General features: G+C 41.1%; 3 protein-coding genes across 7 annotated transcripts; 1 reads left to right on the top strand and 2 right to left on the bottom strand.

Annotated features, from left to right (window-relative positions):
* Nucleotides 1-4,454: 4,454 nt before the first annotated feature.
* Nucleotides 4,455-11,852, bottom strand: pak2b (p21 protein (Cdc42/Rac)-activated kinase 2b). Of its 2 annotated transcripts, none has more exons than XM_035523420.2 (15): nt 11,571-11,852; nt 10,375-10,660; nt 10,010-10,116; nt 9,539-9,686; nt 9,287-9,318; nt 9,063-9,188; nt 8,583-8,718; nt 8,179-8,242; nt 8,045-8,093; nt 7,596-7,708; nt 7,260-7,377; nt 6,863-6,962; nt 6,445-6,641; nt 6,145-6,282; nt 4,455-6,048 (listed from the first exon to the last, which is right to left on the bottom strand). In XM_035523420.2, the coding sequence occupies exons 2-15, from the start codon at nt 10,562-10,564 to the stop codon at nt 5,962-5,964; spliced, it is 1,605 nt and encodes a 534-aa protein (XP_035379313.1). In that variant the 5' UTR covers nt 10,565-10,660; nt 11,571-11,852; the 3' UTR covers nt 4,455-5,961. The 2 variants fall into 2 exon arrangements, with proteins under 2 accessions (XP_035379313.1, XP_035379314.1); XM_035523421.2 differs by having other exon boundaries at nt 10,375-10,540.
* A 1,876-nt stretch (nt 11,853-13,728) lies between these two features.
* cep19 (centrosomal protein 19) lies at nt 13,729-15,969 on the top strand. 4 transcript variants are annotated; one of them, XM_027008427.3, is made up of 3 exons: nt 13,729-14,068; nt 14,889-15,041; nt 15,183-15,969. In XM_027008427.3, exons 2-3 carry the CDS (start codon nt 14,912-14,914, stop codon nt 15,536-15,538), a joined length of 486 nt encoding a protein of 161 aa, XP_026864228.2. In that variant the 5' UTR covers nt 13,729-14,068; nt 14,889-14,911; the 3' UTR covers nt 15,539-15,969. The 4 variants fall into 4 exon arrangements, with proteins under 4 accessions (XP_026864228.2, XP_026864226.3, XP_026864227.2 ...); XM_027008425.3 differs by having other exon boundaries at nt 13,729-14,075; XM_027008426.3 differs by lacking the exon at nt 13,729-14,068 and adding an exon at nt 14,089-14,651.
* Nucleotides 15,970-16,882: 913 nt separating this feature from the next.
* Nucleotides 16,883-20,955, bottom strand: ing5a (inhibitor of growth family, member 5a). Its single transcript, XM_027008422.3, has 8 exons — nt 20,848-20,955; nt 19,476-19,547; nt 19,201-19,367; nt 18,991-19,102; nt 18,525-18,624; nt 18,142-18,277; nt 17,639-17,700; nt 16,883-17,540 (listed from the first exon to the last, which is right to left on the bottom strand). The coding sequence occupies exons 1-8, from the start codon at nt 20,882-20,884 to the stop codon at nt 17,501-17,503; spliced, it is 726 nt and encodes a 241-aa protein (XP_026864223.1). The 5' UTR covers nt 20,885-20,955; the 3' UTR covers nt 16,883-17,500.
* Between the last annotated feature and the right edge of the window lie 2,283 nt (nt 20,956-23,238).

Below are 23,238 nucleotides of genomic sequence, written 5' to 3'. Positions count from 1 at the left end.
TGCCTCCGGGCTGCTGTCAGTGCCCAGTGAGCTCGCAGGGCCCTCTGGATCCTCACCGCACAGAGATGCACTGAACCGCCGACGCACCACAAGCGTGTGCAGCTTCCTATGCCTGGAGACAGGGGTGATGAGAGTAATGCAAAGTTAGAGCTGAAAGGGCATTTTCAGCCATTGAATCTTATGCAGTCCAGTTGCACTTGTGATTGCACTGAAGGAGTGTAATATAAATGTTCAGGTTGTATAAAACAGTGGAGGTCAGGGCGTCTGTTACCTAAACAAACAAAGCTCAATTGAGGACAGGCTCAAGGACTGCTGGGGTCATTAGTGTTAAAGATGACATGCCATGGCTTTGACTTCAATCATGTTCAATCATGTTTACGTGACTGACAATATGAATGGTCACCACCCTCTTTTTAGAAGCTTGTTCTCCCTAGAATGTTGGTCAAAAACAGGCTGCAGTGGCAATATCGAGCACAGCCTGGCAATAGCCAACAGATGCGCTGCCCATCATCAATGCAAAACTGTTAGAGTAAAGGAGCAACTACAAAAACAGGTAGAAACGCACGTTTCAGATTTAGACGTTTAACCTGGCTAGAGATGTCTCAGAAACAGTATAAAATATTTATTAAATTGTTCTACAAACATATGATGTTGACCAGTTGGGAAGTGATGCTTCCCAACAGTGATTTCACAACAAAGGTTCTCTTTTCCAATGTATGTAATGGTCATAGATACAGAAAATTGACTGCGGAGTGCTTATGCGTTGCCTTGAGAGCTGGCCACGGCAGAAGGCCTGCAGAGTGACGGCGTCAGTAACCCACCTCCTCTGACACTCCTGCTTCACTCTGGCCAGCAGGAATGCTCGGAATCTCTCCTGGAGAATGCCCACTGCCCACCACTGTCCTCGGAATGCACGTCTGTGCTTGTGCATTTGTAAAGCAGCCTGAATGACGGTGGCAATGTTGTGCATCGCTGTTATATTCTGACGTATGCAGTGCCATCTGAAAGCTGCCTGAATGAGAATAGCACACCTAAGCCTCACATATTCCTCATGGTCATTCGTCGCCTGAATATATAACCTGTAATGTTTCTGTATGATAATGGCAGACAGCCTCATGACCTGGAACTTGGTCCATGCCTTCTGAAAGCAACCTGAATCAGAGTAACTGCTTGCTGCTGAAGAGCAATTTCTCTCCTGACCTTCTGACCTCTGTAGCAGGCTTGTAGGAGAACCGCAGCATGGCACAGTCTCAGGAAGTGCTCCCTCTGCTGGCGGGCATAAAGTGTGGCACAGTGTTTTTGCTGAATGGCAACAGCAGTATATTTCATGCATAAATACTGCATCTGGGCACAGTGGGCCCAGAACAGTGGCAGCCTGATGCTTTTGGCTCAAAGAGTGGCTGGCTTTCATACCACGGAACGCTGCTTGTAAAAGCACAGCAGACCGCTGCATCCCCTGTAAGTACAACTTGGCCTTCCTCATCAGTGTGTCTGCTCAGTGCTGAATAGTCCTGGCTGCCCACAGTAGCCTCTGTTAGTCTTGTTTGTTGATTTGCTTCCTGATGTGGGACGGAATGATTACTGCAACCTTCCTTTGTTGTTCACAGAGAAGACATTAAGAATGAAGAGAAATTCAGCCACAGAACAGGGCGGTGGCAGGGAGCTCAGCGATACAAGCTACCAGATGGAGCCAGCTGAAAATTACTCCTCTCATCCTCAAGAAGCACCTTGAAATCCACTGATGGTGACTCATTAGCTAAGACATTAGCTAAGAATTGTTACATTTTTAAAAGGCAGTGCAACTTCCTACCATAATCTACTCACATAAAACATACATATAATCAGTATACATGTCCTCCTAATGCAGGTCATAAATAATAGGGAGAAATGTTACCATTTTGCTCCATTGCAAAGGGGCAGTCTGAGTCACTGGAGATGTTTAGTTTCACTTTGCCCTGATAGCCACACTTGATGGTCTGGGTGGTTTCCTGGTGAATGTCCTCAGCCGGCAGGCGGCTTGGATGGTAGTGATGAATCAGACAGCAAAGAATTCTGCCACCCGAGAAAGCAACTGTGACATTTTCAGCTTAGAGAGGAATCAAAGACACAGGCTCCATTAACCTCGATTCCAGCCACAATAAACTGTAGTAAATCAATGAAACATTATTGGTGCTTGAGGGGGAAAAGAAAAATCACCCCCAAAATAAACATACACACACAAACAACCACCACCCACCTTTAAACTGTAAAATTCACAGACAGAGTTGACCCAGTCCAGGAGCAGATGTATTTTCTCTCTGGGATGTTGAAATGTTGGCATTTCTTTTGTGCAACTCACAACACATTTATCAGCCCTCAAACACCACCAACATCTGTTTTGTTTTCCATGTTTTCCTGAGGACGCAGATTTCCTCTTTGAGTTGTTCCACATCAAGCTAAATGATGTCAACCTAAATGATGAATTATTGCTGTTTGATCCATATAAAAAGAAAGAAGCCTGCCTGCTTATTTAAATCACTGCAGTGCAGGGTGCAGTCTGTTACTGTGGCAGTCAAATGGACGGTCACCCATGTCAACAGAAATAAATGTTTACAAGATAATTACGGTATGTACAGAGCAGAGTTCATCATGGTAGTTAATATCATCAGCATTACAATTTGGAACTATTAATATTAATATTAATTAATATTAAAATTAATAGTTAATAGTAAAATTAATGTTAAAACTATTAATCTTAATATTTTAAAAAGTACAATTTTAAATTATTCACCAATAATTAAATACAAGCAATAACATGACTTATCTCTCCATGAGGCTTAGATGTGAAACCTTATAGCTGAATTATATTAGCAATATTGTATATTATGACAATTCTAATCAATTTTTTAAATGAAATTATCATCCAAGTTTAGAATGCAGTATATAAATGCTGAATCGATGTAAATCTAATGGGTAATGACCAAATCAATTTTACACTGTTGTGAATTTATAAACACAATCAGAGCACACAAAGGATGTAAATCAGAATAAGACAAAATACTTGAAAGTTAAAAACGATTTTCCACAGTAGATTAAGGGTCTTCTCGCTGAGTCCATCTACTATGTCTCTGGCATCGGTGACTGTCCCTAAAATGATTCCAACATTTTATGGCTCATCTAAAACCTCCCACAGAAGGGAACACTGATGCATGTGTACAGGGCACATGGATGATGATCTTGAGTGTTCTAGTACCGTGCTCATCAGACAGGCCATCCCCCTAACCGCCATCAACATGTATACGAAACCAAAGCACTCAATCCCATGTCCCTTCCACTAAAGGTCAAGTGGACCTTCTGACCTAGAATTAAGGCAAATCTCTTGTATCATAGCAAAGAACAACCTAGGATCAAATAAACATATACTGAAGACAAACATTGAAGCGCCTTTTAAAGCTACGCTAAGCGAACGCCGCATCTCAGGTCAACGGCGAGCTTCTGCACGGCGAAGCTGAACTCAGCCAGGGGCGTCTGGCTGTGGGACACAGCGAGACCTAGAAGAGCAAGGTGGAGTGGGAGATTGCCCTCACCACTGAGAAAGTCCCGCGAGAACGCCAGCAGGATATCTTTACTCGTCTGAGGGACCACCATGAAACGATGGAAATCAAAATCAATTCCATGTTAAATTGTGATAGAAATGTAAGAATGAGACGAAACAGATTTAGCACAAACACTAAATCTGACTATAAATACAAGAATGGGAAACAGAGATACAATTAACAACAAACTGTTATGTTCACATGTTTTATTTGGGTGTGAGTCTGTAAAACAATGTGGAATAAGAGCAAAAAATATTTGGCCTTTGGAAGGTTAGTGACTGATAATCACATATACCCTATTTCAAAGTCTCTTCTACCTTTGGCATAATATAGTTTAGCATTTATTTGTTGCATTGTGATCAGTTAAATCAGAATAGCGCCACTGCAAGGATATCAGAGGAAATGCTCTATTGCTCTCATGCTTATGGTTGAATTAACAGTTGTTTCAGTATGGCTTTGAACGCTAATGTTTTATCTGCTCACACATTTTAGCTACTTAACCTACATAACTAATCCTTACTTTTCCTAGCTCTAGCCTTCGTGTAATATCAACGATGCCGTTTGACGAGAAAGTTCAAGCTTCCTGTACGCGTATTTCTTTTTTGGAAGTCACACAAATCACATACATTTAATTAGTCATTTAATCATGTCGACTTTTTTAGTTTACGTTTTCTTCCACGTAATAAAACACCAGTTAGCCATCTAATGCTATCTCTGAAACTAATAAGAGGCATGTCAAATCCTTGATAGGTTCATCCATGTAACCAGTCTTGTTTGAACGTTCTATATAAATTTGACAGAATGTGTATCCGTATGTTTGAGTTAAGCCCATCATACACAGGATAACGGGGAAATGAAAAAGCTACCGCAGGCAATGTCTGAGATTGAACGCCTTATTTTTAATCGGTCTTTTAGGTTTTCCACAGAAAAGTTATGAAAGAATAATTCTTCACATACAAAATATATGAGGTAGCCTAATACATAGCACCGGCGCAATTTTATGCTTGTTTATGAGTAGGCCTACATTTTGGAAACTGCCGTTTCAAATTGCTAAAGAAAAAAATTTTGGGGGGGGGGTTGTTCATAGAAAGTAGCCTTTTATAGCTTAACTATCAGTAGATAGAAAGATATATACATCAAAACTGACACATTGAAACAAAGGTGTGAAAAAAAAAGAAAAAAAACAACAAAAAAAACTGTTGAACACTTATCCAAATTCGCTGTAGAAATACGCTTTTTCTTATGATGCTCCATTCATTGAAACCAAAAGTTATTTGCCCCGAAGCTGGACTAGAGAACACAGCCCATCACTGCCACTGTCCATCAGTGCTTTACCATGTATCAATTTTGGAAAACATTCGGCATGATCATCTACAAGTCGGTTTCAGGAAATCCACATTTCAAACTTTATACACAATACACATACATTTAAAAAAAACAACAAATTGTTGTATGAAATCTCTTTTGGAATTCAACGAACTGCCTTTAGTTGATTTAGCATAATCCAGACTGACACAATGCATAAGTTATCCGTTCTGACTTCATTCCGTATTAACAGTCATGTTTATTACAGCTATGTTTACCTTGTAATAAACAAATGTTAGTTACTACAAAAAACGTATTCAAATGCACAAACATGTAGTCTAAAAGTCTTGGTTGACGATATGAACTTAAGTGTTATGCTTCTCTTAAGTACATACACAATTCATCTCATGAAATATTTACCCTGATGTTAGAGGGAGTCCAGTAACACAGAAAGATGACTATTCATGCCAGAAAATAAAAGCTCATGCTTGAATAATAAATGAACACTCAGGAAAAAAACTAATCACTAATTTACCCTGGTTTCAGTAAGATGCTCTAAGAAATGGTGACGAAAGATGCACACTGTATACTGTGACTCTTCCAGAACAAATGTAATGATTAATGATGCCTCAAGTGTATTTTAAATACTTTTCATAATGCTTAAATGGTACCAAGTCTTATCCATCTGATGGTAAGAAGAGCAGAAAAGACAGAAAAGGAGAAAGCGCACTGATGAAGTTCTTTGCAGAATAAAACCATGTAAAAAGGATGGCTACGACTTCAGAAAACTGGACTGGAAAGATATCCAATCCCACCGAAAGCCTCACCCCCCAACCCCATGTGCTCACAGACAGACATATATATATGCACAATAATGCGCACACACACACACACACACACACACACACACACACGAGGAGTTCCCTCGGTTTTAAAAGCAAAGGTGAAACACTTATAGAAATGTTTTGGCAATACTGGCTGGCTGGCAAGGCATGGCAGGAAGAGATGCGGCACAGACTGAAGTCCAATCAGCAGTACGCATGCGTGCGTGCTCGGGCTCATCCACAGAGGGTCGATGGTGCTAGCGGTTGTTCTTCATGGCATCCTTGGCTGCCAGAATGAGGGGCGTAAGGCTGGACAGAGGCTTCGCCAGCTTCAGGAAGGGATGCTATGGAAACAGACGGGACGGGTCTAACTAAGACACAATAGGAGGTAACCGATAAGCGTGTGTTTATCCCCCCCCCACCACCACCATTTCACACACCTGCAAGAGTTCTTTGCTACTGCCCCTCTTTTCAACGTCCATCTCCAGGCAGCGAGCCAGGAAATCCCGGAAGATGGGGGTCAATTTTTCTGGACTTTGCAGCTCTGGGGTTCCGTTGGTGGCAATGAGGTAAAGGGCCTGCAGAATAGAGAAAGGAAGGAAGGAGGACCGGAAGATAAAAGGAGGTGGTGATGAGGGTTTTTTTCACTCCTTAAAGCTGTGTCTATGTGTGCGGTGCAAGTTAAATGTTTTTGTGGCAACGAGTGTGTGTTTTAAGGCAAGTATTATGTCCTGACACACCCTCAGTGGATTCTCGTTGAGGTATGGCGGTTCCCCCTCCACCATCTCAATAGCCATGATGCCCAGAGACCAGATGTCAACCTTGGGTCCGTAGGCCTTGCGAGTGACGACCTCGGGGGCCATCCAGTACGGCGTCCCCACCATGGTGCTGCGCTTGCTCTGTTCCGGAGTAATCTGAGCACAAAAGCCGAAGTCCGCTGTGCAGCGAGGAAGAGGAGAGGGAAGAAATGAAGAAGGGGAAAGAAGAACGAAGTGTTGATTAGCAAAACAGGGAAACTAAAGTTATGTACCGAGGATTTAAATCCCACAGATTGTTACACATGTGAGAAATTATAATCTATAAATGGTCCTGAGCAATTAAATATATTACTAAATAGTAAAGGGTTTTTAAGCAGGGCTGCCTGAGAGGTTTACGTACTGAGCTTGACGGAACCATCCATTCCCAGCAACACATTGTCACTCTTGATGTCTCGATGAATAACTTGGTTTGCATGAAGGAATTCTAGCGCTTGTAAACACTGTAAGCCAATGAGAAGACAAGCAGATTTCAAATATTTTCTAACATCTCTTAATAGTTGAAGTTAAATTGCACACACCTCTATACAGGTAGTAAACCATTCTCAGAAGCATGGTGTGTATATAGCATATATCTTATTTTTTCTTGTTTATGGAGGCAAGGCAAATGCACTTGCACAGATATAGAGGCCAGGCGAGTGTATGACATCATTTTAAGATGTGACATTATCCCAAGACACGACCCCCACCACCCAAGGTTCCCAGTACAGCAGGACTGGAGCTGTGCATTGCTGGCACACCTCTCGGCAAACAGCTGCAATCTGAGCCTCGTCCATACACGTCTCTGTCACTACATCGGTCAGCGAGCCACCGGCCAGGTACTCCATCACAACAAAGAGCTCTTCCCCTACCAGGAAACTTCACAAGACACACACGGTCCCCCACATAGTCACACCACAAAGAACTCCAATGCACAGTACAAGATCATAATTTTCATGCTGTTATACTGCATCACTATCAGGAATGCACACTGACCTATGTAGTACTGACTGCTGTGCACAAAACACAAGAGGCAAAAAAACACACACAATTCTTTTCTATAATAAGACCAACTTTGTAACATGCCAAGCAGATACCTGTCTAAGAAGTTTACAATGTTCGGGTTTTTCAGTTCCTTCATTACTAGAATTTCATTGATGATTAACTCCTTCTTAGGTTGCTTCTGAAGGTTGATCTGCTTGATGGCCACCTAACAAAAGCAAGGAAATAAACATACATGGCATTGACTAACTGCCTTTCGAGGAAAAGAATACAAGAACTAAAGTAATCACAAAAATATATGAATCACAGTACACTTGACATGTACTAAATGTCCCTCTACAGGGGTCTTTGAGGGTTGTCTGAATCTGAAGCCAATCGTAATAAATGACAGGCTGTTACACACAAGCATCCTAACTTCTGTCTCGAACAATGTTTGCCTTGCAAACATTACTACTATAAACTTATTTACACCTTAATACCACATTCATTTTGTGAAGTTCATTAAGTAAAATGTTTCAGCGCAAGTCCCTTTTTTTTTTTTTACCTCCTGTCCCGTAGCAACATCAATGGCTGTGAACACTGTCCCCGAAGCCCTATGAAAGAGAGGCATGTTTATACATGGTTCACAAAACCCTTAAAACCAGCGACTTAAAACCAACATCTAATCACAAAGCTCACCCTTGTCCAATTTTCTCGTATCGTGTGTACTTCTTTTTAGGATCTCCAATACTAACTATGGTTCCTGTACATGAGGCAGGGGAAAAAGAAATGCATGTGTTTGGTGACACCTTAGAGAGAGAAGTGAAACTGTAAGACTTGGTGCACACCCAATATCTCCCAGTGCAAACGGGAGATGCACATCACAGACAGGCCATGGCAGCAGTTCTAAAATGATTAAATTATATTTCTTTTGGTTTCTCTGTCTCTCTGTGGTGATGGAAGAGTGCAGGAGAGAGAGTGTGTGTGTGTGTGTGTGTCTGTGTGTGTGTGAGTGAGAGAGAGAGGGGTATGGAGAATGCCTACCCTAAGAGTCTTACTGTGTGTGATATAAGACTGAACAGACTGTATGTGTGCGGTCATACTCAATTTATCCATGATCTCCTCATCGGTCATCTTGCCCTTTTTGGGTCTCTGTTTGTCTACAGCCTTAGAAGCAACGTCTCCATCTGGGGAACACACCGGGGCAGGGATGGGATCGATGACCGAGCGGGTATTCACCTGTGGGAAAGAACCGCTGGGTTAATAGCACAGATCTGCAGGGCAGTGAGAAAACCCTTCTCTAAAGCACTCCTGAAATATAGCTAAGGGAAGGGCCATGATCCTGACCCTTCTTCCACATCTGGGCCCAGCTGCACCGCAGTTCAGTCCGTTCCACTTTACCTAGTTCAATCTTTGTCCTTTTAGATGATATCAGTAATCAATCAATCATTAAAAAATGAGACTAAAAACACATTAATAATTATCTTTTTTTTTTGTGAGGTGAATTTAACACAATTCATCACAACCCTAATAAAAAGAGGCTCCGAGATTAAAGGTTGCCCAGTAACGCGGGTGTTTCTTACCCCTTTGGTGTGCTCTGGCCGCGGCGCGACAACGGGTGGGGGAGCCTCCTCATCATCATCATCATCGTTTTCATCACTTGCATTTTTCATGCTTGGCGACGGTTGTTCAGTGCTCTTCTTGACAGGCTGTGTAAAGGACACACGGGAAATTTGTATGCCATCTTTTCTAGAGCACAAACCCATTTGAGGAACGCTTCTGGAAGTTACCCATCTGCAGTACTTACTGAATGTTCCCCTGAAGGGAATCCATCCTTCTCTATACAAAGACAAAATATAGGTGGAGAAAACAACATAAGACAAAGCAATGACGATAATTAAAACAAGACAAGGACTGACATTGTATTATTTATAAACCATCCAATGACAGTTAATAGCTTTTTGGCGATGGTGATGAAAATTAAAGAACATCCTTCTTCAAGCACTATCTAGACTTGTGGGGTCACACATGTGCGCACACTCACACAGCCCCTTCTCACCTGAGGAGAAGCTGAGGTACTTCTGCCTGCCATTGCCGGTAGAGTCATAAAACTTGAGGACATCTAGCACAGCTTGAGGGTTCTTCTTCTGTTCAGACTTGGTAATGTTAGAGGTTTGCAGTAGTCGTGCCCACTGCTCGGGCATTCCCTACGAACCAAAACAGGGGAGTGATTAAAAGAGCTGACTGATAGCATAATGCTTAGACAGCACATCCTTTCTTGAATGAGCATAAAATCACAACCCCTACCTCTGTGAATAAAGGAACTAGGAACACAGAACTCTAAGCATGATAGGCCAGAAACCTACAGAGTTGTTTCCTCTGCTCTAAGACCGTGTCCCAAAAAGTAGTATTATTTGCTGATGAGTCAAGTGGTTTAGAGTAGGAGGATGCTAGCCTGTGCAGGAGTCCACCTCTTTAGAAGAGGAGATATGAGAATAAATATTCATGAGCAAAGAGTGCTGCCTCTTACCGTGAACTCCCCAGTAACAGCATCAAAACCCACATGAATGGTGTGCTCAAAATCGGAGGGAGGAGAGATCTCTGGCCGCTCCCGGTCTCTGTCTTTCCTTCTTCCACCTAGAGGACAGTTATTACATCAAACACCACTAGTCAATGGCATCATGATTAACTTGTAATCGTACTAGAACACTTCCTGAATGATAGGTGTTGGGTGACATTTAAAAAAAAGGGAACTTTATAGAAATACGGGATGTGTTATACATCTCTAAAAGACCATACACAACTGACGTTTTTGCGCATTTAAAGATAAACCTGCAACATGTGCAAGCAAAATCAGCTGTTACTAGCATTATGCACGCTCTCATATTTACACACCTTTCTCTGCCCCTGAGAAGATGGAGATGATTTTATTCCGGGGTTTCCTCTCTTCAGGCACAGAAGGGAGGGGCTTGGAGCTGTGATTAGCCAAGAGTGTGTGGTCCTTCCCACTGCCACTGAAGATCGTACTACTCATCCTTACAGGTGGGGCAGGTGGTTTGTCCTCATGGTCACCATTGTCACACATGGTTCAAGAGAAAGGGGAACAGCGAGGAAAAGAAAAAAAAAAGGAGGGGGATGGAAAGGTGACAGCGTGCAGAAAATATAGGAGGAGATATAAGAACTAGTGGAATTAGAACCAGAAAAGAGAGCAAGTGAAAGGGAGGTACAGACAAAGATACAGAGAGGTGAGACATTTGCACACACACACACACACACACACACACACACACACACACATGTGGAACCTGAAAGCAGAATGACTATGAAGAAGCTAGAGAACTTCCTCTACTGTAAGTACACTGTAAGTCCTTAAAACACCATGATCAAACATTTCTAGCCATTTAAGACAAAATCCCCCCTTTTAATGCTTCCAATAATCCAATTTGTAAAATCATATCACAGATAATATGTACATTTATCCACCCCCCCCAAAAAAAGAGTGTGTTTCACATCTGGTACTTTCACACTACCCTGGCCTATTTAACTCACATATGAATTATTGTTTTCTTCTCATAAATGCTAGAAAACTGGCAATGTGTCACGTCACATTGAACAGTTTGTCCAAAGCTAAACGTATGATCCTTGATGGAAACCAAGATGATGTTCATAATAGACCTACTCAAACTCATCTAACTGTGCGTTAGCGGGTCACTTCCTTGATACTGGAAGCCGTTATTATATGTGCCAATAGCCAGAATGTAAATAGCCGCTAGCAGGGTCACTAAGCAGTGGGTTTGCATTTAAACCTAGCAAGCAAACTAGAGGAAGTGTAACGGCGTTACTTGGTCACTGAGACACTAGCCAGCAAAAGACAACGTTGGCTGCTCGGCGAAAACAAACAAAAATAAGTATCATCGCGCGCCAGCTAACTAGCTAGTTAGCTAGGTTAGCTAACCCTAACGCTAATTGGGTACAAAATAAAAAATACGACTGAAAAGTCAAAGCTAACATAGTCAACTCATTACGAATAGCTAATGCGAGTTAAGAATTATTCAGTAGTAAAGGGAATATGTAGCTAGTTGGCAACTCACCTGGGCAAGTCCACTCTGCAAACTTCCACCAAACTTGGCGAGCAGACAAGAACCAGCTTTTCAACTCCAGCACGAATCGAGACACAAGTGTCCAACCAGGAGTCTGTCGAGCGCTTTTTCAACGTCGAGGGAATGTTCGGGGCGGCCTTTGTACATTAATAATAACGCTAATAACGCTGTCGACTTTTCATTCTTTGTGATTTTCTGACGAGGCGAGGGAAGGGGAGGGGAGGTTCCCAACAGCGACTTTCTACCCTCGCTCGCTTGAACTGCCTACACTAGCTACGAAGAGTCTCACTGCTTCCGGTCTAGTGGAACTCTGGGAAAACGCCCGACACATTAAAAGTTATACGGCACAGCTAAAACTAGATGTTACAAAATCTTATGATTAATATCTATAAAAACATACGAGTTCTTAATAATATGAATACTTTTATATTTTTATTTTATCTGAGATTCAAAGACAACTGTATAGATAAATACTCGAATTAATGATATATTTCTAAACATTAATGTTTTTCAGATGACATATTGATGTAGAAATCAATCAAAGGGCTCATCTCTTATGTATATACGAATTATAGCAACTTTAATTGACAACTAAAACCAATTATACAACATTTCCATTTGCCACACAATCATTAAGTCAAGCAAAACCATAATGTACTTATATAAATAACAACTGAAAAATAGGTACAGCCTTCAGACAAATAAATCAGACACTAAAACAATTACAGAAAATATATACACTGTGCAGGAATGTATTACATTCTGTTTGATTTCCTATCTAATCTAAAAATATCTAAATTAAATATCCCCCCCCCCCAAAAAAAAAAACCAAGTGATTGAAAAGCCTTAAATAGAGGTAGAGACCTTCAAATATTTACATCTCTGATAATGGTATCCAACACTTTGAAGCAAAAACCTAAATTCCACAGTTTGATTTTCACACCACTTTCTCTTAGAGCTTCAAAAGGTGCCATGCTTCCAGATGGTTCTGAGGAGAAAAGCACAACACAGCATGGTAACGAGTGCTGTTCCTGCACACACTGGGGCAGCCAAAGTGAAATCCCCCACTGGAAACTCCAGGCTCACGAAGCCTAGTACCTATGAAGGGTAATTAGATCAAATAATCCTAATTATTACAGAGGAAGAAAAAAACATCACATATGCATCATTTCATGTTAAAAATGAATGTCATGAATATTACATGCCAGCCACATTCCAGAAGTGCGAAAAGATGACTTAGACCATAAACAACTAAAATTACAACATTTGTTCAAGAGATCATGGGATTACCTGTAGTCCTTCAATCTCTAGCCATGAGCACAAACTCTCATTATGGACTGTACAAGGGGCCTCCACCACCTTATGAGGTGGGGTGGGGGTTACTGTTTTACCTAGCACAGAAGGGAGTGAAATATCAACATATCCATTCAAAATGCATATTAGGATATATTCTATGCAATTTGCTTTGCCACTATATTGTTACTGTATAACTTAGCCGTAAAAATGTATACACTCACAATGTTCTGGCCGAAGAAGCAGCCTTGGTGAGCTGATGGGCACCTGTTCCCATCCACCTGAGGTGGAGGGTCTGTGGTACCGGCCATGGAAAGGAACTACTGCTTGTAGTAGCCCAGGTGAACTGAGATACACCATTGCAGAGAAGCCAGAGGAAGCATAGGCTGGGTCCTCAACATCAACAGCTGAATCAAGAAGCACCTGCCATGTACATAAATGTGTTTTTAATATGCATTTGGACTTTATAAATGTGGATAAACAAACTGATGGACTGAGCTACTGCGCTTAGATGTGTTTGCTTTGGGACACTCTAAAGAACTTAATTTGTTTCTATTTATTTATTTACTCATATTCAAGCATTTTTCTTTCACCTTATGTGTAAATCCCAAGAATTTACAATTTAAACACAAGATAATATTTGACATACTATGATTCATATGTGCTAAAGAAAACTGATTTAATTAATTTTTTTAAAGAAAGAAAAAAAAAAGATTATGGATACATGTAACCTGTAATCCTGTGTCCTCTCTCAAAGATGCAAGCTGATACTGATCAATATAAACACCACTGGGCAATCCCTGAACCAGCAGAACTTGTACATCACACGGTGCGTGATCATGACGAATCTCAAACACGAGCTCTCTAAAGGGCAGATAAAGATCAACACTTGCATACGTTTTAAACGTTCAAACACGATTCAGATCTGATTGTACATTTGCGGTAATTTTTGTGTTTTTCAGATTCATATTTACTGAGACTTGTGGTCTTTGCAGATTTTTCTGCATGAAGTCTTAAGCGGTTTTTCTACGCAGAAGCTATTACTGCCCCAATACTGCAGAAGCAACCAAGCGATGATGTGGGCTGGTTACCTGTGGAATCCTTCTTTGACAATATTTATTGACAAAACCACAGATTCAAGCCACGTGGATGCCAGACCACAACTGACACTACCTGAAACAAACATGGGGAAAGTGGCAAGTAGTACGCAGACTCTTTCAAACATAAGATTTTAACTAGGGTACTAATAACTTATGCTAACGCCAGCTGCTCCGATAGCAGCTAGCACTAAGCAGTAAAAATGTTTTAAGGATTTATTTTCTTCCCTTTCCCAGTTTAGCTTGCTTTTACGTATAATTTCGTTACCTTTCTGTGAGGCTCCATGAGGAATAATGCACAGTACAGTTAGGAAAAAATATAAAAACAGCATGATCAACTCATGTTAGCCAGCCATTTGTTTCTGTTGTTTATTTCCGTAATACAGCCGGTCGCGGCCGCTGGGTGGCGCTACGACACGTTGCGTTGCTACCTGACGTCTGTTTTCGTTTTGGGAAGAAGGGAGAGTCAAGAGTAGCGGAGTCGACGGAGATGTTTTGGCCTTACGCCGGACCAAAAGGAAACCCGTCATTTTCGTATAAACACATGAACTGTAAAGCTCTGTTTTATGTGAATTACAGTCAAGTGATTAGGATAGCTAACTAGCTATACAGACGGCCTTGTCTTGTTAGGCTACTTGTGTGTCTGCTGCCATAGCCAACAACCCCAAAGTCGCTCTGAGACGTAGGTTAACGAGGAAAGGGACACTGCAATTATTTAGCTTAATATTAGCTATCAAAGTTAGATTGCTCTATTTTGTTTTCTGCAGTGGCTACTTTTAAGGACGAACCTACCCGACTAGCTAGCTGGCTAACGCTAAGTGCATCTTTTAGTGGAGGAAAACAGTTGAAGGACAATTGAGTTGACCAACAGTAATTATGCTTATATTTTAACATATCACACTATCCCCCTCATTTACAGGTGGCCTCACTGTTGTGTACATCATGTCAATAATAGCCAAGCGATGTGGTGTTACGTTTGCACCACCCTCAATCATCCTTGTATATGAAAATGAAGACACAAGTAAGATCCGTAAAAGAATAATACCAGTAAGGAATTTCTCCAAGTACTCAGGTTTGATATTCTTCTCATATTTCAAACACTTGGCAATTGCTATGGACAACAAACAGAAGATACTTTGGTTACTTTATGACATTTATGTTGACTAAAATTAAGTGGAATCTTTTATTTAAATGTTTTGCCTCTCCTGTCTAGATTGCAGCAGGGCTGCAGAAAGACTGAAGCACCATAGCCGCCATGGTCTCTATCTTAAATCTGTGCCTTTGGCCCAGCTGGAGAGATTACACACGGTGCTTCGTGACCACCTATGTGGTCTCACAGTAGAAGAGAGTCTAGCTGCCCAGCGGGGCCCTGGCCCACAGGAAGAAGATCTCAACAAGCTTAGTGATGATGAGCTGAATCTCCGCAAGGCTAAGATGGACGTGCTGTTTGAGCAAAACCGCCGCCACAAAGACGATCCCACCTTCGTGTATGACCTTGAGGTGGAGTTTCCCGAGAACAGTGTGCGGGAAACCTGTAGCTGGGATGAGGACCTCTCAGATGAGTTTTAACATACTACACTGTTCGTAAGCCCAGGAATAAATCTCTACCTTGTTGCTGTATACAGGGTGGATAGAAATTGCATCCACTGCTGCCTTCCTTGCTCCTTTGAAGCCATTTCATGACACCCACTAATGCACAGGACTGTCAACATGGAGTGCCACTAGTGAAGAGTCCACAGCCAAATTCTGACAGGACCTTGTTACAGGATCTACATGTTCAACTACAAACAAGTGCAGACCTAAGACCCTGGACTTTTTTCCCCTTTCCAATTCATAAGCAGATCTCACTATAAACATTTTATATCTTGTATGAATATTGCTAAATATTTATTTTGTTTTTATGAAAATCAGTACTGAACATCTAGCCCACATCTCAAGGAACATTGTTAAATATATGAAGATTTCACAGTAAAATAAAAAAAAAAAGATGTTTGGTTCGATATAGTACTTCAATATTATGATAAACCAGAAGAAAACAGCAAAGGAATATGTCTTGATTGTCACTTTCAATCTTCCCACTCATTGAAAGACTCTGAATGGTAGCTACTGACCTTTAACAATAGGTTTGTGTACACTAGCAGAGAACCATGCAAGCTCAGCCGTATTGTAGCTGCAGTTAAATATAAATGATATAATTCCATATTTATCACAATAAATCAGATGATACAAGGTAATAAAACAGTAGTGCAGCATACATCAGTGCTTACACCACCTAATCTCACTTTGGTAGCTCCACATTTGTGCCATCTCAAAATATTTTAAATTTTTTAAATTTACAGCAAAGTCACAAGTGGTCCGATTCTCCTGGAGTGCTTTATAAGCACTGGGCCACATTGCAGGACCATTGCAAACTTAAAATCGTTCACAGCATTCATAAAGCATCTCAGAACTGGAATACTGAACCAGAATCAGTTGTCCCAGCCTCAAGTCCACAAACACCCCCACAGGTCTGGGGTGTACTTTTGACCAGTATGGAATTTTCTGAAATCAGAAAATGCCACATTTTCCATGACTTTCATATTGTGACCCTTCCTTAGAAACACCATGTTAAAGCTATGTTTCTGCTGTAAAGGTAGCATATTTTGTTCCTTTTTTAAAAGGCCACTTCTTAGGGGGACGAGCTGTAAGGTCAACATGGCTACACAAGATTTTTCTTACTCAACCTGATCAAAACAGGGGGCAGCTGAAGCTGATTCCCCACTCCAACTCTGAGATACTTGTAAGAATACAGGCATTGGTCATGGTGCTAAATAGAAATGATTTCTACTCAAAGTGCAAAGCTCCTAGAGACAATGGCAGATACTGCCAAAATATGAGTATTACTATTATACATTCAGAGATGGACACAGGGTGTGAAAGTTAGCACAATGACATGTTTTAGATCAGATGAGTTGCTGTTCATCTGGGTGGAGTTACAGAAGTAGTCACTTCATAGCTTGAGTGCAAGTAAAATAAAACCCTTTTCACTATAAATACTACATCCAGCAGAACCGCTACACTTGGCATCTCTGACGTGTGTTAAAAAGTAAATTCACATAATTAAAAAGATAAGAGCATAGTTTTGCGGTGAATGTTTTGTGCAGCAGTAATAATTCATAAGCACATACATATGTAAAATAAAAGGTACAAGAACAATGGTTTGGGAGCCTGGAGTTCATATAACGAGAATCTACACAGCTCTTCAGTAGAATGATCTCACACACACACACACACACACACACTTTCCATATCCTGTTGGAACTTAAATCCATAAAATACATACCAGTTTACCTGCAGCACAAGAATCAACCTTTGAATGACACTTCAAGTACATTTAAAAAAACAAAAACAAAACAAACAAAAGTTGTTTCAATGGGACCCTCTTTTCCTTTACCAGTCATAGAGAAAGTAATATATACTGTACATATCCTATTTTACCACATAGACAAAATACGTATATACTCATGTATAAAAGTTGTATAATTAGAAATCTTATTTTTTCTTCCGGTCCTGAGTGCACCGTGGACAAAACCTGGGGAATGAAAAGGAAATGTTACTACAAACATTTTGTTTTTTTGTAAAGCTGTCTCCCCCCCCCTCCCCCCTTTTACTACACCATGAGAAACCTACCATTTCCCTTTGGGTTTTGTTGTTAGATCCACACAAGCAAAGTGAAACCACTCAATTGGACACTATTCACAAAAGAAAATGACATTAATGGTATTTATAAACTTCAGTGAAAACACCAACACTGTGCTTACTTTGCAGTTTGAAGTTGAAAGAAATGCTTAACTTTTGAAAGCAACCAGGAAGGTTAAGAGGGTTGCACAATATTTTCAAGTGAACACAAAAATAACACGTGGTTATACCAAATCACTACGAGGGAACGCAAAAGCATTTCCTCCCCCCACTGCTATATACTCATTCAGGGCATAAAACAGGGATACTGAATCTTCCCAAAGAGAACTCATTACAGTCCAATTACATAAGTAAATACTCAGACATGAGAAACTAAAATTCTAAATGGAAAGTGATATTCCTTCATAATTGTGTTTGTGTCTACCCAATATATAGGCTTTAAATGAGGAAGATATTTATATATACACAAAAAATAGTAATAAAAGGAGGCCTACATCAGGGTTGTCACATCCAATCATTTCTCCATATGACACTTGGTGGCACAGACAGTATGTAGGCTCATTTGGATCCACTGGCATGTCCAAGACATCTGATGGGTGCACTGGCAAGAGGGATTCGGAGAACTCAGGACTAGAAAAATACAGAAAAATAAGAAAACCATAAGACTTTCTGCAGTTATAGTTATACACAGGATAAGATGTCAAATAGCCTGTGCCATTACAGTCTTAGTCAAACTAAAAGAAACTGATAACTCAATACGACTCCATTCCAGTTCCCAGAAACTATTCGACTTCGAGGCAAAGGCAAAAGCAGTGACCGGCTTAGTAATGAAATGCCAAAGTACTACAGATAAGAAATGGTTGTCCCTTTATTTAACCTGTTTTTTATTTTTTTCTTTCGGGGTGAATCATCATCTGAGCATTTTCTTCCTCTGCCTTTGGGTCCTCGCTTTTCCTTCAGGCCTCTTCCACCTCCCTCTGAAAAACAAAGAGTCATGCTTAACTGAAACTGCTACATGTGGATGGACAGTAGAATTTGTGAACAAACTCTAGGTTCCTGCCAGTTCTTTCAGAAAGCCTGGATCCAGTAAAATTTCACCATAAAATTGGGTGCAGTTAATCTGATTTGCAGCCTCCAGCATGAGAACGCCTGACTTACTGCAGTAAATTCCACTTCACTGAATATCTGGTTATTTGATCCGTTAAATGAAAATGTGTGGCTTTCATTTAAAATATGCAATCCAATCCCCCAAACTAGGAAAGCTCATTTCAGTTGGTGGTGCAACATGTCCATGGCCAAAGGATCACCTAAAAATCACCTGTTGTCCACAAATTCAGTCTTACTTTTGAGTGCTCTATTATCAGGACTCTCATATCCACTGACATCCAGCTTCTCCTTTAGTTCATTTTCAAATCGTGCCAGGTCTGCATCCAACCTTCGGATGTGCTTGTCAACCTAGAAGACATCGAAAAACCAAGATGTCAATAAAATCAGTTACAACTTAATTTAACATCATACAACATTGGTTGTGAAAAAGTGATGCATTTTCTAACCATTTCATAGGTTTGCATGGCAAGCTGCACTTTGTCATCACTGTATTCTTTACATTTGCTGTAGGCACTCTGAATCTTCTGTAGATGCTCCACTCTCTGTTCAGATGCGAGGTTCCGGACATTCGTGATGTACTCTTCAGCAAGCTTATCAATCTCTCCCTTCTTTTCTAAGATATTATTCAGATGTTATAACATGTTATTCAATTGAGGACCAAAACTCTGAATTCTGTTCATGTTATACTGAGAATACAAACATCTCATGACCCTTAACTTACCCTCTGTCCTGTTGTCAAGCTCCCGCATCAAGGTGAAGTTTCTCTGAAGTTCACATGGCAAATTTTCAATGCCTAAAGTAATTAAAAAGAATCATCAGCTACTTTACTTTGATGGATACAACACCGTATGCAGGAACCTAAAACACATTGTAAGTGATTACCATACTAGATAAGAGCCAAAGCTGCATTACGCAAACCATTAAAACGCCCAAGTTACTATCGTATTTTATAACGTTAGAACACTAAAAACGTGGGGCATTACAACTTGATTGCAACCATTTTATTTGCAAGTAGGAAACAAATTAGCCATGCTAGCTAAAGTGCCTCCCACTATCGCACTACTTAGCGTTACACCACGTAGATACCCAACTAAATAAATATCTTGCACAACTACAAAAAGGTTATTTGTTGATCTTTTTAAAAGTAATCAAACAAACACTCTTTGGTTCAGAAGCATCTCGCATGCATTTAATTAATTAGACGGCAAACCAAGCATCTACCTGACAGCTATGACAAGTGATGATTTTATAAAGCTAACCTAACTCAGCTTTACTGCTGAATCTGCCGCCTATCTATCCCATATAGTTGACCTTTTTCAGTGTAAATCTGCTAGCCGTGTTAGCAACATTATTTGAAACACTCACGGCCATTTGTAAAACAAACAAAAAAATATATATGTTACAGGGAGAAATCATTTCCCGAGCTCTGACTTTTCTTGCCTCAAAAACTTTCATGGTTAGCTAAACGCTAGCTAGCCAAGTAGCAACGCTGTAGGTTAGATTCTAATTAACTTTAGCCATTCTAGCTAGATACATAGCTAGATAGACAGATAGACAGATATTTAGATAGATAGACGGACTTGAATGCGTTAGAGAACAGTTATCGTTGGCTCCCGCACCCAAGTAGCTCAACTCAACTAGAAGCCAATAAATAGCTGGTCATCAGGCTATTCAATTCCGCCATGTAGCGTTACCTTTCCTAGCTTATCTAACCTAGACAGCTAGCATATGTAGCTACGTCACATATATTAGTCAGCTAGCCAGCCAGAAAAAAAAACAGCTACGGCATGGCAATAACGGCTACCGAGAAGTTCTTTTAACAAGTTCAAAACAACATTTGTATGAACTACGAAATATAACTCGTAGGCGGAGAGGTGGCCAGCTGTTTTACTTCCGTAGCTAACGCGAGAGGCTTTCAAATTTTGGAAGGCCAACGTCGCTAACGACCGCTAGCTCGCGTCTGACGTTTTCACCCACTCCATTAAAAAAAAAAGCTCACCGTGGGCCACCGAACCCTTTTTTTAGCGCCAGAGGTATTTAGAAAACGTAACTGCTCGTTTCTGTCACGGACGCACTGAAACTTGCAAACTTACTGTCAAGGTAGTGCTCCAGATATATCGCCGTCGCCATGTTTGCAATTTTGAGGTTAAAAAAAATTCGCTGTTTTTCTTTCAACACCAGCCCGCGTGAAGTGGAACAACATTGGCATCCACTTAATAATTCATAAGCAGCCTTGTTCCTATTGGCTGGAAACATCGTATTTTGTATATTGCCTCCCGATTGGCTATGATTGGGGTTTGGCTTATTTCTTAAACATTAAATAAAAAAATTAAAAAAAAGATGTGAAGTAAACTGGCTAAGCGGTTCTGCTGGGAGGGAAGGCATCGGTACGATTAACCGAAAATACGTATTGTTTGAAAGACTCGTTAGTGCTCGGTTTTGGTCATAATCATGATTGTATCGGTATCGAGTGTTTGGCTGAAAAACAACATGAAAAACGAAGGATGACAAATTGTAGCCGGTATAATAATAAATAATCAAGCTAATGGAGAGAATTTTGTGAATTTTCTGTTTGTGAAGCAGTTGGAGAATTACCTAACTAGGCACCAACTACTGAGTGATATTCAGCATGGTTTTCGGAAGGGAAATTCCTGCCTGACGAACTTGCTGTCTGCCAAGGAGATGTGGGCCGACATGGTCAAGCATGTCCATGCCGTGGATGTAATCTTATAGACTTCTGCAAGGCATTTGATAAGGTTCCACATCAAAGACTTTGTTTCAACTTGAGAACCTTTGGTATATGTGGTAGGTTGCTGGACTGGATCTCAGCCTTCCTCAGTGGTAGAGAACAGTGTGTTCGTGTTGGCACCAGCATGTCACCCAGGACTGCTGTTATTAGTGGGGTCCCTCAAGGGTCTGTACTTGGGCCCATACTGTTTTCCTTGTATATGAATGATATCCCCGAGGCCCTGGACCTGTCATGCCTGCTGTTTGTGGATGACCTTAAACTATGGGCTCCTGTGGACAAGCCTGGGGGGCGGATAACTTACATAGTGCCCTAGATCGGCTCTGGGGTTGGTCGGAGATATGGGAGCCACTGATCAACCTGGAGAAGTGCTCTGTACTGCATGTCGGTCCCAAATTGCCTGCAAGAAGTTATCAGCTTGGAACAGTTAATATCCCCTCTGTCAGCTAGAACAAAGACCCTGGCTTCACGCTTTCTGGTGATTTCAAGGCTAGTGATCAATGGCAGGATTCAGCCTCGAAGGGTTTCCGTGTTCTATGGATGGTTCCTAGGGCCTTCAGTAAAATCACCGGTGACATATTTGTTAGGATGTTCTCAGCGTTTGTCAGGCCACACCTGGAATATTGCGTTCAGGCGAATCCACCTTGTCTCGTGAGGTACAAAATGGCTCGGGAACGCGTTTTACAGGCTGGCACTAAGATGGTATGCGGCATGCGAGGCATGGGCTATGGCACTGGTCCTGAAACCCTAGGGATGTTCTCCTTCCACTATAGGCGGCTTCAAGGTGACCTCATACTCACCTAACGTATACTCACTCATAAGACTGGACCTGACCTAACTTGGCGATTTACACCAGCTCCCTTACCAGCCCTTCGGGGACATTCTATGACACTGACTAAGCTCAGGTCGGACCGCATCAGACCTGAGGCTCGGCTCTCTAGGCGGGTTATAGACGCGTGGAACTCGCTCCCTGAGAATGTCGTCATGGCACCCACAACTGCAGCTTTCAAGCGACAATTGGATGCCCTTTCCCTGCATCTATGCATGTTCCCGCATGTGTAGTCCCTCTCTTCCTACTTTAGTTCTGAGCACAATTTTTGTTGTTGTTGTTAAATTTTTCTTTTGGCTTTGCCTTCATTTTACTAATGACCTGCCTTTCTCCTTCCCACTGAATTATGTCCCTTATTATATCACGTGATTGGTACCAGTGGGGACAGCTGTCGCTGGTTGTGTGGGCCTTACTGGTTGGGATGTGGTTGACTGTGTGTACTACCTTGGTTCCTAGGTACCGGATAGCGGCCCTATGCCAATCCCAACGACGCGCAACTGGAGGAACAATCACAGCATTTCTTTCCTAACGTTCTGGTCCCCGTCTGAATCTGAATCTAATGTTGGGAACGTGTTATTGGGAAATGCAGTTTGAAGGGGAGAGACAAAGGAACCGATCAAGTTGAACTGTAAAGAACAAAAAGGAGAATGTTGCATTATAACGTGTTTGTGCTTATTTGATTGTTTTAAGATTTTGAAAGGGGTTAATGGGCCTTAAGGAGAGGCTTTGCCCACAGGACTTAGTTCATTCAGTTATCTCTGCTGTTTTATGCTAGCAATGTGACCATTTGCAAAAATGCAAAAAAATCGGATATTTGTGTGTATCGCTACAAACTTTAAAAGTTTACCCTATTCATTATAGTGAATATTTTCAGTGTTGATGCACGTCTTGTAAATCTCGAAGTGACTG

The sequence above is a fragment of the Electrophorus electricus genome, chromosome 26, assembly GCF_041902795.1.
Source record: "Electrophorus electricus isolate QZ-2024a chromosome 26, ASM4190279v1, whole genome shotgun sequence".
NCBI classification, from domain to species: Eukaryota; Metazoa; Chordata; class Actinopteri; order Gymnotiformes; family Gymnotidae; genus Electrophorus; species Electrophorus electricus.
Note: the sequence above shows the minus strand (reverse complement) of the source record. Positions and strands in the feature narration are given on the sequence as shown.

Excerpts from the sequence above, each read along its gene's own strand:
- pak2b (XM_035523420.2), bottom strand. The coding sequence starts at position 10,564 with ATGTGTGACAATGGTGACCATGAGGACAAACCACCTGCCCCACCTGTA. Across the intron at positions 9,319-9,538 it reads GTACCTCAGCTTCTCCTCAG|AGAAGGATGGATTCCCTTCA; the intron begins GTGAGAAGGGGC and ends GTCTTTGTATAG. Across the intron at positions 7,709-8,044 it reads ATGTTGCTACGGGACAGGAG|GTGGCCATCAAGCAGATCAA; the intron begins GTAAAAAAAAAA and ends TGCTTTTGTTAG.
- cep19 (XM_027008425.3), top strand. The coding sequence starts at position 13,946 with ATGATGTGGGCTGGTTACCTGTGGAATCCTTCTTTGACAATATTTATT. Across the intron at positions 14,076-14,888 it reads CATGGGGAAAGTGGCAAGTA|GTGGCCTCACTGTTGTGTAC; the intron begins GTACGCAGACTC and ends CCTCATTTACAG. Across the intron at positions 15,042-15,182 it reads GAATTTCTCCAAGTACTCAG|ATTGCAGCAGGGCTGCAGAA; the intron begins GTTTGATATTCT and ends TCTCCTGTCTAG.
- ing5a (XM_027008422.3), bottom strand. The coding sequence starts at position 20,884 with ATGGCGACGGCGATATATCTGGAGCACTACCTTGACA. Across the intron at positions 19,368-19,475 it reads GCTTGACAACAGGACAGAGG|AAAAGAAGGGAGAGATTGAT; the intron begins GTAAGTTAAGGG and ends ATAATATCTTAG. Across the intron at positions 17,701-18,141 it reads TTGGATGTGACAACCCTGAT|TGTCCAATTGAGTGGTTTCA; the intron begins GTAGGCCTCCTT and ends TTTTGTGAATAG.